General features: G+C 48.2%; 1 protein-coding gene across 1 annotated transcript; it reads left to right on the top strand.

The window, feature by feature from the left end:
• Positions 1–7,038: 7,038 nt before the first annotated feature.
• On the top strand, positions 7,039–8,736 carry LOC128347307 (histone H1.10). Its single transcript, XM_053301754.1, has one exon. The coding sequence runs from the start codon at positions 7,224–7,226 to the stop codon at positions 7,890–7,892; it is 669 nt and encodes a 222-aa protein (XP_053157729.1). The 5' UTR covers positions 7,039–7,223; the 3' UTR covers positions 7,893–8,736.
• Positions 8,737–15,197: the final 6,461 nt, after the last annotated feature.

The raw sequence follows: 15,197 nt of genomic DNA on the forward strand, positions 1-15,197 counted from the left end.
GTGCATTTCGTTTTTGTGTATGTGTGTGAGAGAGATATTTATATTTTACACACACACACATATACTAGCCGGCCCGCACAGAGCATCTGTGCACTCTTTGGGGCCGGGTGTTCTCCACTCCCTCCTGCCCCACTCTCCCTCCTCCTCCCTTGCTCCTGCCCCACACTTGTCCCCCTTCCTCCTGCTCCACTCTCTTGACCTCCCCCTCCCACCCAACTCTCTCTCTCATCCTGCCCCCCTCCCATTTTACAGCAGCGGGTGGCCATTTTCGGCCAGATGTCACCGCCGCCACAGGCCCTCCTTACCGGGCAGCAAGCAGCTGAAAAGGGCCCCACCGCCATTCCTCCTCCCGGGCGGCAAACAGGGAAGTCCCGCCGCCCATTTCCCTTCTGCTCCAGCCTCCAGTCAGGTCTGCTGCCGCCACCAGGGCCCGCTAGCGACCAATCCTCCTGGGTGGACACACATTCCAAGGCACACCCAGGAGAATTATATATAGTGAAGCTATGAAATAAGTAATCAAAAGTGGCTTACAAAATTATACAGAGTAGATATAAAATTCAGGCTAAACTAGCCTGCTGAAATGAAGACAGCTTGAATTAAAAAACAAAACAAAACAGCTTTTTGAGTGAAAGGACTATGAGCTGGCCTGAACAAGTTGTTGGCACCCTGCTCCTGAATTCCAAATATATATCTGGCTCCTCACCACTAATTTACATCTGTTGCAGCTGGTGGACTGCTGGTTTTTTTTGGGGGGGGGGGGCACGACAAAGCAGTTCCTGCAAGTCTACTCACCTCTGGTCTAAAAGATGGACATTTGACATCATTTTGATGTTTTGTACTGGTTTGATGTTTGGCTCACTAGGGGTTGTGTAGAAGCTCTGATTCCATTGAATCACAGGAAAAATGTGGAATCTGTTTTCCTTTAATGAGGCAAGTGTCTAGCCCTTATAGTTGCAGAAATATGCTTCAAAATAGGTGAGAAATGCTGAAACGTCAGGAAGAGGGTAGAAGTGAGCTTCAGTGCTCATCCCTGTTCCTCACATTGATTAGCCAAATCAGAATAAATTGTACAAAACAAAGCACATTTGCATGAAGTAGATAATTTCTCTTTTCATCCCCTTTAGTCTCCATAAAACTGATTTCTTCCTGTCACCCCCATACAGTAGTTAATATTCAGTAATGTGATTTTTCATAAATTATTTCACATTTTTCATACTGTGTGTTTTATCTACTGCGCTTAATGTAAGAGATTCTCCATTCTTGTGGGCCTCTTATAATTGTACTGTGATAATGCCAGGTAACAGTAAGACTACAGTAAATTATGAACTTCATGACTAGGTCAAAGGGGCTTTGGTTTTTCCAACATAAAGCTTCTGTTTCTCAAACATCAAGTGCCCATGCTGCCCAGCAAACTGCAATTCAAGTTCAGGATGCTGATTCAAAAGCAATTTGTGATTTAATTTGAGGTGCGGGAAGCGGGGAGGAGGAGAAGTAGCTTTCTGCACTGCATCCCAGTTCATATAGGTGATTGACATATTGTGCACATTTTAGCCCAATTCAGACATTATGCTCTTTGAGTGTACAGATGGCTGTAGGTGTGAGGGACAATTACTTACCCGAGTTACAGCACATTAAGAACATAATAACAGCCCTGCTGGATCAAGCACAAGGCCCATCTAGTCTAGCATCCTGTTTCACACAGTGGCCCACCAAATGCCTTTAGGGAGCCCACAGGCAAGAGATATGTGCATGCCCTCTCTCCTGCTGTTGCTCCCCTGCAACTGGTATTGAGAGGCATCAGGCCTCTGAGGCTGGAGATGGCCCACAGCCACCAGACTAGTAGCCATTAGGTACATAGGAAACTGCCATATACTGAGTCAGACCATTGGTCTATCTAGCTCAGTATTGTCTTCACAGACTGGCAGTAGCTTCTCCAAGGTTGCAGGCAGGAATCTCTCTCAGCCCTATCTTGGAGATGCCAGGGAGGGAACTTGGAACCTAGGTGCTCTTCCCAGAGGGGTTTCATCCCCTGAGGGGAATATCTTGCAGTGCTCACACATCAAGTCTCCCATTCAGATGCAACCAGGGCAGACCCTGCTTAGCTATGGGGACAAGTCATGCTTGCTACCACAAGACCAGCTCTCATTGATAGACCTGTCCACCATGAATCTAAGCCCCTTTTAAAGCCATCCAAGCTGGTGACCATCACCACATCCCATGGTGAAGAATTCCATAGATTAATTATGCGCAGTGTGAAAAAGTACTTCCTCTTGTCAGTCCTAAATTTCCCAACCTTCAGTTTCATGGGTGACCCCTGGTTCTAGTGTTGTGAGAGAGGGAGACGAATTTATCTCTGTGCACCCTCTCCACTCCATGCATAATTTTATACACTTGGATCATGTCTCCCCTTAGTCGCCTCTTTTCCAAGGTAAAGAGCCCCAGATGCTGTAGCCTAGCCTCATAAGGAAGGTGCTCCAGGCCCGTGATCATTTTGGTTGCCCGATTCTGCACCTTTCCCAGTTCTACAATATCCTTCCTAAGATATGATGACCAAAGCTGTACCTCCAGATGTGCATAACTCCAGATGTGGCCGCACCATAGATTTGTATAAGGGCATTATAATACTAGCATTTTTATTTTCAATCCCCATCCTAATGATTCCTAGCATGGAATTAGCTTTTCTCATAGCTGCCATGCACTGAGACGACACTTTCAATGAGCCAATGATCTATCTACAACAACCCCATGATCTCTCTCCTGGTCAGTAACTGATAGCTCAGATCCAATCAGCATATATGTGAAGTTGGGTTTTTTTGTCCCAATGTGCATCACTTTACACTTCCTTACACTGAACCACATTTGCCATCTTGTTGCACAGTCCCCCAGTTTGGAGGGATCTTTTTAGAGTTCCTTGCACTCCATTGTGGATTTTACTACCCTAAATAGTTTAGTGTCATCTGCAAATTTGGCCACTTCGCTGTTCACCCCAACTTCTAGATCGTTTATGAACAAGTTAAAGAGTACTGGTCCCAGTACCGATCCCTGGGGGACCCCATTTCCTATCTCCTTCCATTGTGAAAATTGTCCATTTATTCCTACTCTGTGTTCCTGTTCTTCAACCAGTTACCGATCCACACATAAACCTGTCCCCTTATTCCATGACTGCTAAGTTTACTCAAGAGCCTTTAGTGGGGAACTTAATCGAAAGCTTTTTGGAAGTCCCAAGTATACTATGTCAACTGGATCACCTTTATCCACATGCCTGTTGACACTCTCAAAGAACTCCAAAAGGTTAGCAAGGCAAGACATTAAATGCCAATTCATACTTGCCAATAGAAGCTTTTTCTATGTGTCTTTCCCTCCCACACTACCATGGAGACAGAATCAATGATATGCTTCTTTCCATTCAGCATACATGTATTGGTGTTATTGACTACTTATATATTCATTTTAAAACTTAACCTGGATACAGGCCCTTCAAATGAGTAGTATAGATAGGAAATGTACTGATGTACCTCTACTTAGTACGAGTGTTGAACATAACATGTGACTCGGACTTTTATCTACAGGGGATATAAGGTACTACATTTTGGTCCAGCTTTAGATTTATGAGGCTTATGCTTCATTCTATTGCCTGTCACAGTGACTCAAATTATGTGTTTCTTGGTTCTTGGGGGAGGGGAGGAAATGGTGATACTGCAGAAATATGTATGGTTACCATGAAGATAATCCAGACGTTCTTAGCTACAATGAATGCAGCAAACAAAGTATATTGTGCCATTATTAAGCATACATTTATTCAGTGTAATCCAAGCTGTTTAAGAGCTGCTTCATGGATTTTAATGGATACATGCTACAGGCCTACATTGTATACCTGCTAAAACTAATGTTTGAACACAAATTTCCTCTCCTCCCTGTGCTCATCATGGAAATGGGTGTGTGTGTTGTTGGGAAGAGATGTCCTTGACCCTGGTTTTCCAGCACATGTTTTGGGGGTGTAGAAAAGAAATAACTGTGGGGAAGTGCATGTGCATTGAAAGTTGCAATTTTATAATGTGTGATGTAATCTAGAATCCATGGGAATATGAATGTATCTTAATAGCCTTAATCCCTAAATGGATAGAGGCAAAGTACTTGTAACAGAATGAGAATAGTATCTGTTTCTCTGCCTACCCCTTGCTTTTTTGTCCTGAGGAGGAGCAAGAGACTGCTGTATAAACTTTGGCCCAGCTTCACAACATAACTTGAGGTGGGGGCTATGCTGAACACCAAAACCCAAATAAAAATTCTTTATAGCTCCAAATGCTTGCCTTCATTATTTTTTTTTAAAGGTAAGAAACAGATGGTATTGCTTTATATGTTCCTTAATTTTGTGAAACCAATAAAACTAGTTAGACATTCTTTACTGATTATTTTGAATATTTATATATCACTTCTTAACAAAAGGTTATCAGTTTTCACAGCAGATAATGTGAAGATTATCCAGCAGAACTAGGGAAACATATAATACAAATGCAGAGCTTTGAAGGGACTTTCAAGAGTTAATGACTACCCACTAAGTGTAGACAGGAGGGCACAGAGCTGGCACGGGAGGACCTAATTTGGGATCAGCATCCTAGTTTCAGAAGGAAGGCTGTGACTTTCCAGGAAACAATCAATCCGATTCTCCTACTAAAAGTGGGGGCAGGCTAACTTTAGCCTTGCTTACCTTTTGTTTTAAACTAGAATCTACATAGTCCATCATCAGTCTGTCTTTAAATTTATAAAGCAAGAATGCACAGTCGAGTCTCTAAAATATTATGGCAGAACTAATCAAAAGCATATGCTGCCCTTTTGCTGGATCAGTCCAATGTCCACCTAGTCCCAACATGCTTTGCAAGAATCCCAGCAATCAGCAGGCGTCCATCAGAAATGAACTAGAAAAAGCGAGCTAGAAGTTTGCTATTTGCCTTCTGCACAAAACGGGCGATTTAAAGCAATGCAATTGGGAGGCAATGCAAGAGAAATGGCGGAGACAAGAATAAACTGTGGGAGGACGTGTGTCAAGTTTACGAGCGAGAAGGAGTGAGGGAGGGAGGGGCGAAGAGGTGAGAGCAGACAGAAGAGTTGACGGGTTTGCTGCGATGTGGCTCATCATCTCGCAGGGCTGAACTGCCTTTTGGTATAAGAAGCACATTGATTTAAAGCACAGCAGGGTGGGGGAGAACTTTTCCCGCACAAGCTGCAGTTGAGGGTGTAATGCGCCTCTCCATCCCACCCCCGCAACAGCGAGAGTGAACCAGTTTTAAAGGGCGGCTGGGCGAGAGAAGTTGCTGGAGAAGGCGGATTCCATTGCTAAAAATATTGCTTTCGCTTTCTTCTCTGCTCGGGAGAAATCTCGCCGTCCTTCCCCCAAAGCCCCCGCCGCCTTTTGTACGTTTCTCCTAGCTGTGTGCCCCTCAAAAGCAAATCTCGCCGCCGCCCCCTTCCCTGCCACCTCCTTTCCCAGGGCGTGGGGTTTTTGTTCAATTTCAAACGCTGGGATTCTGCAAGTCACGGCGGCTCTCCCTCCCTCGCCAGATAGCTACAGGAGATATGTGGGTGGGAAGGAGGCTGAATTGTGCCTAAATCGGGGGCGGGAAGGAAGACGGGCAGCCAGGAGAACTGGCATCCCGTGTGGGTATTAGACGCCTCTCGCCGCCAGAGAGCTAGAGGCTCCTCCAAATGGGGCTCAATTGCCACACAATCCAAAATCAAATCCTGAGCAATCAAGGTATAGCGCCATTTCCTCCCCAAAGAGTCGCGCTGCTCGTCTTCCCTTTTGTATGCCTCCCACCTCCTCCTCCTCCTCTTCTTTACCAGCAAGCAACTAAAGGGCGCCGCCCCCTCTCCAGGTAGCTCATCAAAAAAATGGGCGGGGGGGGGGCAACATTGTCCATCGCTGCCAGTGCCTCCCTTGGACGCCACGCCACGCCACGCCACACACGCTCCTTGTCCAGATTGCAACGTTATCTCTCTATTTGTGTTTTTAAAACGGGTGGGCTGGGCAGGATCCGCGGCCTGTGTGTGCACTTAATACGCATCTTCTTTCCAGCTCTTAAGTCACAGGGCACTCGGTGTGGCCCCCACGTCCCGCACCTAATATTAGGGAAGCTGCAGGAATGAACTCGCACGCAGATGCTCACGTTGCGGCGCAGCCCCCAAACTCATAGTAGTCAAATATGTGGGTACCCAACCCCTTTTTTGCACTTTCACCAGCCCGGCTATTCAAGAAGGGATCTCCTTCGCCCCCCTAATATCAGGGTTTCTCCCATTTCTGTATATTATGAGCACCCCTCTGGAGACCCCTCCAAAGCGCCCCTTTTTCTTTCGTAGGCAAAAGGAAAAGCGGCTCCCTCAGAGCTGTTTGAATCGGTGTGGGAGGAGATATAACCACTCCTAGAATTACACTGAGAGTGGTGCCCCACTACAATTGAGAATCCTCCAGGGTGGCCGAATCCTGCCCTCTCTGAAACCCGCAGCCCAATGAGTCACGGCCCCTCCAGATCAGGCGGGGACCCCCCCTGGAATCGGCTCACCAACTCCGTGCTGCTACAGCCGACCACGTGAGGGCGTCCAGTGTGTTAGTTACAACAAATTAACCCCCGGCTGGTGCTCTCCCCGGGGACCGCCCGCGCCCCACGACTAGCCAGTGGCCTGCAGCTCCCTCTTCTCTACCCGATCCATGCATTGGCTTTCCCAAGCGCCTCTGCTTGGGGGAGACAGAGCCCTCTATACAGGGCGCCCCTATCCTCCGTCTCTCTCCAGCATAGGGTGCGCCTTTAAAATCGCTTCTGCGGGGCCTTTCCCAGCGCTAGAGAGCTGTGGCACCCTGGCAGCTCGATCAGGCACCGCCGGGAGCAGGGAATGGCAGTGGTACGCCGTCTCTAGGGCGCAGGGCACCGGAGAGAGACCCCAGCAAAGGGGCCCCAAAAAGCACAACTTGGAGCTTGCCTTGTAGCTCCCTGTTGTTGTTCTCAACGTGGTCCGCTCCCTGAGCATATAAAGAGCTGCGTCGCAGCCCGCCCAGGCAGATTGCTTTTCTCAGCCGGAGTAGAGGGTGGCAGTGCTCCGTTGCTATACTTGCTCTTGCAGTCTCCAGCCCGGGCTGCCAAGAGTACCGCCCGAAAAAGCTGCACGGTGTCCGAGCCTAGCGCTTGTTCCGACGCTCCCTCCTTTGCAGAAACTCTGCTTGCTTTTCCAGCATGTCTGTGGAACTGGAAGAAGCTGATCTGCCCCTAACTGAGGCAGAAGAGGCGCCGCTGGCTCCCGAGAAGAAAGGTGTTTCCAAGAAGGCCAAAGGTGCCGGGTCGGTTCTCTCCCCATCCAAGAAGAAGAAAAACAATAAGAAAAAAAATCAGCCGGGCAAGTATAGCCAGCTGGTGGTAGAGACGATCCGCAAGCTGGGCGAGCGTAATGGCTCCTCGCTGGCCAAAATATACAAGGAAGCCAAGAAAGTGGCCTGGTTCGACCAGCAGAACGGGCGGACCTACCTGAAATACTCCATCAAGGCGCTGGTGCAGAACGACACCCTGCTCCAAGTGAAGGGCACCGGCGCCAACGGCTCCTTCAAGCTCAACAGGAAGAAGCTCGAGGGGGGCAGCGAAGGCGGCCCCACCGGCGCTGGCGGCGGCAGCTCTCAAGCCAAATCACACAAGAAGGCAATCGCGGCTTCCACTTCCCGCAAGCCTGAGAAGAAGCCCGTCTCCAAGAGCAAAAAGCCGGAGAAGAAATCGCACAAGAAGAGCACCAGCGGCGGGACCGCGAAGAAAGACAAGGTGAAAACCAAGAAAGCCACCAAGAAAAGCGCCGTCTCCCCCAGCGCGAAGAAGAAGAAATCTGCAAAGCCCAAGGCGCTCAAGAGCAGAAAGTGAGCCTCTCCAGCAGCGCGAGAGCGAGAAGGGGGGCCGCTTTCCTTGGCGCCCCTCCAGGACTCTCGAACCCCAAGACATTGACTCTGGCTCTGAACAGACCCATCTTACTTGCTTCGGTTTTTGTTTAGCTGGGCCCTGTTTCTGCAGTTGTGTTGCGGCTAGGGAGGGAAGGGAAGGGTTTCTTCTTCATATCCTTTACGCTTTGGGGCCACCTGTTTCTGTTCGTCCCAGGCCTCTCCCAGCCACCGCCCTTCAATAGAGTGCTTTTTGCCATTGATTGGGGATAGTGCGGGGTTTGCTTTTTTTTTTTTTTTAATTCCGCTTTGTAAAAATGGTCTCTTTCTCCTTTCCCAGAATCTGGGTGAGGCGCGTGCACCCCCTTCCCTGCAACTCCCACACAATGCAGGGAGGGGGTCGCTAGTTGGGGTGGCTACCACCGAAGAAGGGTTGAATAGCCACCCCAGTCTCGCCGCCTCTTCGATGCAGCTGTGCCGTCATGGCAACGGCCCGGGTTGCAAGGACGTCTGGGCTTTTCCTTTATATTTAAAAAACACCACCTTGGCGGGGGGGGGTGTGTTTCTTTGAATTGCGGGCAACATTGCATGCGGAGTGGGAGGGCGTGTGGGACCAAGTGACCGGCGGCTGGGCTGGTTTTGCCTTGGGCAGACCTACGGAGTGCTACGTATCGTCAATCTAGGGAGGGTGGAGGGATTGCAAGTCGCCCTCCTCTTCTGGAAGAGCTTGTATTGCTTTTTGAGGTCCAGTCTTCAATGGCCTCCACCCCCTCCCCCCGCCCTTGCCTTTTGTTTTTGTTCAATAAATCGTTTTAAAACCTTGTTTTCTACTTGCTGCTTCCTCGGTGTCTTAGTATTGCAAGTAACCTGCGTCGCTCGGCGTTGGGGAAGGGGGAGGCGTGGGAGGGTGCGCACGAGGGGGCGGGGGGGACTGCTGCGCCGAGGACCAGGTCGAGGGAGCTGCGGTTGCCTGGGGCGGGACGCCACCACTCTGCCCCCGCTCTCCTGGTCGCCTGGAGTTCTTTAAAGGTGGGTGGATGTCGCTGCTGCCTGCTGTGGCCTCCCCGAGACAAGGGTCGAGCAAGGAAGCACCAGGCTGCCCTCTTTCCGCTCCGCTTCCATCGAAACCAGGTTGCAAGTTGGGGGGTTCACTTCATTACAAAACGGGGGCGGGGCGGCGCTGTAGGAAGCGACAGCAATCGCTGGTCCTGCCAGCTGCTGCCTCCCCGCCCCCTTCTCACGTGTATCCGCGACCTCTTTCAAAGCCGCGCCTGCAACTGGCGAGAGCCGCAAGCCTTTCCCTTCCCTGCCTGCCTATGGCTGCAAACGTCACTGGGCACCAGGGCGGACCAGAGCAGTCTGCGCTGGTTGGCTGGCTACTCCGATTACGTCAAGCCACTATGATTCCTTGGGTGGTCGCAGCAGCCCGTCCCTCCTGCAAGAGCTCCAGGTAGTTTCTAGCAGCAGAGATTTAAGCGGTGTGTAGGAGGGGGGAAGAACCTCAACCCATAATGGTTCGTCATTCCTTTCCGCTATAGAACGCCTAATAAAGACCTCCACATCGTTTCCTTTGCAGCTTTAAAGATTGCAGCGCTCTACACGATCTCCTCCTTCCACTTGCATTACTTAGACTTCTTACCATCAGATTGTGTATTTTAAAAGGTGTGCGTGTGTATATGGAAAGTGTTTTACGACAACCCTGTAATATTACCCACTTCCAAACCTTCATCCCCTATAGCCCCCGCTTTTGTAAAACTGGCAGAGTTAAGTAGGGCTTAAAAGATCGATCGGTTTCTTCCTCCCACACACCCCTTTACGTGGGCGGCTGTTTTGGATTTGCTGTAGAAGGCATCAATCGAATTCAGTCGCAGGCTTCAACACAGCACCTCTCCTCCTCAGCCGCCGCCAGCGCTCAAGGAACTGATGATCGCAGATGCGTTTGTGCGCCATTCAGGTTTGTGCAGCCTTGCTGTGCTTTTACTCTTCCCAACATAAAATGGCGCTCCGAAAATCAAACAAGACACAAGGGGGCGTGTGTGACTCATCTTTCCATCTGGTATTACAGAGGCGGCAGAGGCGGGGATTCAATTAACAGGGGGGAAGGGCCGGGGCTTGAGCTCTCATCAGGCGAGGGACGAGGTGGATGGGAAAGATATGCCTGGTTAACCAAAGAGAAGCGTGGTTGCACAGGGTTGTAGTAGCCCCTTTCCCCCCATCAGCCACACAGGCTAATTGTGAACTCATCATACTGCAGTGGTATATACACTTACTGTGGCACAGGCCTTACCGACCTGATTAGGCCATACTTCTGAGTAAACCTGCCAAGGTTTGTACTGGACACACAAATATAAGCCAGCTGCTTTTCCCACCCACACAGAGGGAAGTGCATAGCAGGTCCTGGTCAAACAGATGCTTCACTTTCTCCCACCCATATCTTCTCCTGCCCTCATTGTTTTTTGAACATCAGTTATAGAGTAGTAGCAGGCCTAATCTCTCTACAAAATTATTTGGCTCTCATAAATAGCATAGACAGCCCTGAACTAAAAGACAGCAGATACCAGACATTTAGAAGTTCAGCTAGGTGCTTCCCTATAGCTTAGCATTTACACAGGAGGATAGGACATTCCTGAAATGCAAAGCCTGGAATTGTTGCTTTTCCCATTTTCAAAGAAATCACCACAGGTTACCAAGCAGATGCCTGAATGGCATAGCCTTGTGACAAGCAGCATGAATTGCCCCCCTTGATAAACAGGGTCCACCTGGTTTGCATTTGAATGGGAGACTACATGTGAGGAGCACTGTAAGATGTTCCTCTCAGGGGATGGGGCCACTCGCCAAAGGTTCCAAATCCCCACCCTGGCATCTCCAGATTTGGTTGATATATGAGACTCCTGCCTGCAACCCTGAAGAAGCCCTGCCAGTCTGGGTAGACAATACTGAGCTAGATGGACCAATGGTCTGACTCGGTACAAGGAGGCTTCCTATGTTCCTACACACCAAAATAATTTTTAAAAAGGAAAGTAAGGGAGGGGGGGAGAGTTGTGTCAGTCATCTATGGTTTTTAATTTATTTATTTTTAACATTTATATCCCGCTCTTCCTCCAAGGAGCCCAGAGCGGTGTACTACATACTTGAGTTTCTCTTTCACAACAACCCTGTGAAGTAGGTTAGGCTGAGGGAGAAGTGACTGGCCCAGAGTCACCCAGCTAGTTTCATGGCTAAATGGGGATTTGAACTCAGGTCTCCCTGGTTCTAGTCCAGCACTCTAACCACTACACCATGCTGGCTCTCATTTAATGAAGGCAATAACCACCAGTAGGTATTCATAACCAGTGATGTAGTCACACATTCAGAAGTGCAGACACTCACCCCGACAGCCATGCCCTCCTCAGTTGCAATGGTCTGGTGAGTTTGCTACAATAAATCAAGGATAGTATCCTAACCCTACAGAGCTTGATTGAGCCTCATGTGGTTGGTTATTCACTCAACAAAGTAATCTGTATCGTCAATCACAAAAGGTAGAAGATACTCCTTGTAACAGAAGGTAGTAAGAGCAACTGCAGTCCAATATTCAATTATATAACAGCTGTGGGAATAGCAAGAGCAGCATATTATTTCCATTTAGAAAGTAACAAGCTTTGTGTCCCTGCTGAGAACTTGGGAGGAAAAAAAGTACCAGTACTGTGTTCCTGCCCATCCCTATGCCACTGTCCACACACATGCAAAACCAGCAAGGAGAGTTCAGACCGTGAAGGAGGACTGTACACAAGAAGAAATGGTCAACCCTGCATGGGATAAGCACCCCCAGGTGCTCACAGTTACAGTGGGCAAAAGCAGGCAGGAAGTCCCCTCACCCCACTGTCAATCACCCCCTCACCCCAACCATCATCGTTACAGTTAAGTGTGATTGCGGCAAACCCATAAACTGCAGCCTGGCTGGACCCAGGTTGCAGCTCACAGATTTACCAGTCATGCTTCAAGTAAAGCATGACAAATGGCACCATAACTGTGATGGTGAACTGGTCTTGTGGTAGCAAGCATGACTTGTCCCCTTAGCTAAGCAGGGTCCACCCTGGTTGCACTTGAATGGGAGACTACATGTGAGCACTGTAAGATAGTCCCCTCAGGGGATGGAGCTGCTCTGGGAAGAGCATCTAGGTTTCAAGCCCTCTCCAATACGCCCATGCGCGTGATGTCACATGCACAGGGGCGTGGCTGGGGCTCTGGAGGAGCCCAGAGAACTCCCCCCTCCCATGCCCGGGCCGAGAGCCTGGGTGAACTCTTCACCAGTTATTTCAGGCAGCTCCGACAGCCCGATAGGACCTTTTCCCCTTTCTCTCCCTCCAGAGAGGGAGAGGAAGGGGAAAACGTTCTATCAGGCAAGGGGAAAACGTTCTATCCAAACGTTCTATCAGAAAGGGGAAGAGGGCCTATCAGGCAGTCAGAGCTGCCTGAAATAATTGGCGAAGAGTTCGCCCAGGCTCTCGGCGGCCCAGGCGTGGGAGGGAGGAGTTCGCTCTGGGCTCCTATGGAGCCCGAGCCACGGGCCTTGGCGGCCTTTTCCCATTAGTGGCCTGGGTTCTTTGAACCCGTTCGCCCAATAGTGGTTCCGCCCCTGCTCCCTGGCATCTCCAAGATAGAGCTGAGAGAGATTCTTGCCTGCAGCCTTGAAGAAGCCACTGCCAGTCTGTCAAGACAATACTGAGCTAGACCCACCAATGATCTGACTCAGTATATGGCAGCTTCCTATGTTCCTATGGTCAGCACAAGGGGGTGACTGACAGCTGGGTGGTGGGATACTTCCTCTCCACTTTTGCCCACTGTATCTGAGCAGCCAGGGTGCTCATAATGCCTGAAGAGGGCTAGACAAATGCCAAGAAGTACTATTTAGAGTATTTCAGGTTGAAGATTAGTGGCACACGTGTCCTGCTTTGTGGTCTGGAACTTACTGTAGTGGAATACAGGTTACGCTGGCATTTAATGAAGATCATTTATGGAAGTGATTCCATATTTATCTATGGGATCAAGATGACAAGAGTCTTTAAACACCCACCCACACCCTACACCTTCCCATTGGTACTATCATGCAGTCAAGACACACTCCTACAAAGTATTTAACATTTTAAAAAGAAAATATAGGTCATAAGAACAGCCCATGGCCTATCCAGTCCAGCATCTCGTTTCACACAATGGCCCACCAGATGCCTCTGGGAAGCCCACAGGCAAGAGGTGAGAGCATGCCCTCCCCGCACTCTCCTGCTGTTACTCCCCTGCAACTGGTATTTAGAGGCATTTTATTTATTATTTATCCAACATTTTTATCCCTCTCAAAACAAGTTCTCCGGGCGGTTTACAACATTTTGCCTCCTAGGCTGAAGATGGCCTATAGCCACCAGACTAGTAGTCATCGATAGACCTGTAGAGACACTTAAAAGATGGGAGGGAATCCCTCCTTGGAACTGGCATTTACTTACCTTTATTTCATGCCAAGGTCTATCCACAATTATTATATGGTGCTCAGCTCGGTCCTTTTGGTAATTTTGTCACTCTGGAAGCTATCCAAACGAAATTCATTAGATCTTTATTACAGCTTCCTAGATGTGTTCCTAATGCTGTCATTAGGCGTGAGGTGGGCCTTGGCTCTCTGGAAGCAGAATACTGGAAATGTATTTTTGCATTTTGGCTAAAATTAGTCTCTTCTCAATCTGGACTTGCCTGCTTAGTATTAATTGATAATTTCAATTCTATTGGGAAGCAACTTGTTAAAACAAAATGCGAATATTATGGGTTTTCGCCTGATATGCTTATTAGTTTGGGCCACGACTGCTCTGAGAAACTGATTTTAAAAAACCCCCACGCATTTCTGACACCGATTTACAGCTTGAAGTTGTTAAAATCCCATAAGGTTTATACCTTGGAGATCAGCTTTTCAGCGTGAAACCTGTGGCATATTTAAATAATATCACCTTTTCTAAGTCCAGGCAGCTATCTTTAGCTCGATTAAATGCAGTGCTTTGTGGGAGGTTCAGGGGGATTCCTTATGCATCTTGACTTTGTCCTTGTGGGTCTGGTGATATTGAGACTACTGAAAATTTTATATTGTGACCTTTACAAGAATGACTGTTCAACTCTTATTTTGCCTTATCTTGTGATGTTTCCTGGTCACTTAGATGAATTTCTCTTAAAATTTTTATTGTCAAATTTTAATTATAAGTACACCAACTCAGCGGCTAAATTCTGTTATATTTTATGTAAATTATGTTCTGCTGTGTGTGATAATGCTTCTGGTCAATGACTGAAATAAGAATGACTGACTGACTGATCTTCCTCTCCAACCGAATCCATCCTAGGATAACTTACAACAGTTATACTGCTGACCTACAGTTAGCAGCATCAAACTAAGTTACACATGCCAATAGACCTATGCACAGAAGGGCAGGGGGAAGTACCATGCCAAGCCCAGAAGTCACCACTTAGAGCAGGGATGAGCATGCTTAAGGCATGCTCACTTTTTTTTTTAAATATAGTGTGCTACTTAAATTAAAAAATAAATAAATTAGGCCAGAGCCTTGGGAGCTACCAGCACAAAATAGTAGCTTGGGGAATCAGAGCCAGTTATAAAATGGCAGATTTTGTACAAACATTTAGTTTGGTGAATAAAGGATTTTAACATCAAAACTCCTAGATCCCAGGAGAACTTAAAAAGAACCTGGAGAGAAAAATCAAGACAACCCTGAGCACTCAGAGAGAAATAGTGTGGCCACACCCTCTCTAAGCCAGCCAATTAAGTTTGCAGTATTGGCTAGGAAGGGAGGGACAAAAGCTCAAAAGGCTGGACAATTACTTCAGATAAGCCTAGGAACCACCAGTAACTTCAAGCCGAGGTAGATTCCATGATTATCACAGAGTCTATTATGAAGGTGTCCAGCAACTCCTCTTATATGTTAGGTTAGATCTGTTTCAGTTTGTGACTCCTGAGGGCATGGACAAGATGCTTGGAGAAGTTTGCTTTACCACCTGTTCTCTTGACCCTTGCCTTACATGGCTCATACACTCTAGCAGGGAAATTATTGGAGAGGTCTTGTTAGTATTATCAATGCCTCTCTGAGGGAGGGCAGGATGCCTCCTTGTCGCAAGAAGGCAATTGTTAGACCACTTTTGAAGAAACCTGCATTGGATCCCTCAGAGCTAGCTTCCATGGTTGGGCAAGGTGACTGAGAGGGTGGTTTCTCAACCCTAGTCTATCTTGACAGATTATCTGGACCCATTTAAAACTGGCTTTCGGGCAGGC

This window comes from Hemicordylus capensis, chromosome 2 (assembly GCF_027244095.1).
Source record: "Hemicordylus capensis ecotype Gifberg chromosome 2, rHemCap1.1.pri, whole genome shotgun sequence".
NCBI classification, from domain to species: Eukaryota; Metazoa; Chordata; class Lepidosauria; order Squamata; family Cordylidae; genus Hemicordylus; species Hemicordylus capensis.

What these genes read in the sequence shown, in the direction of transcription:
- LOC128347307 (XM_053301754.1), top strand. Translation starts at nt 7,224, where the DNA reads ATGTCTGTGGAACTGGAAGAAGCTGATCTGCCCCTAACTGAGGCAGAA.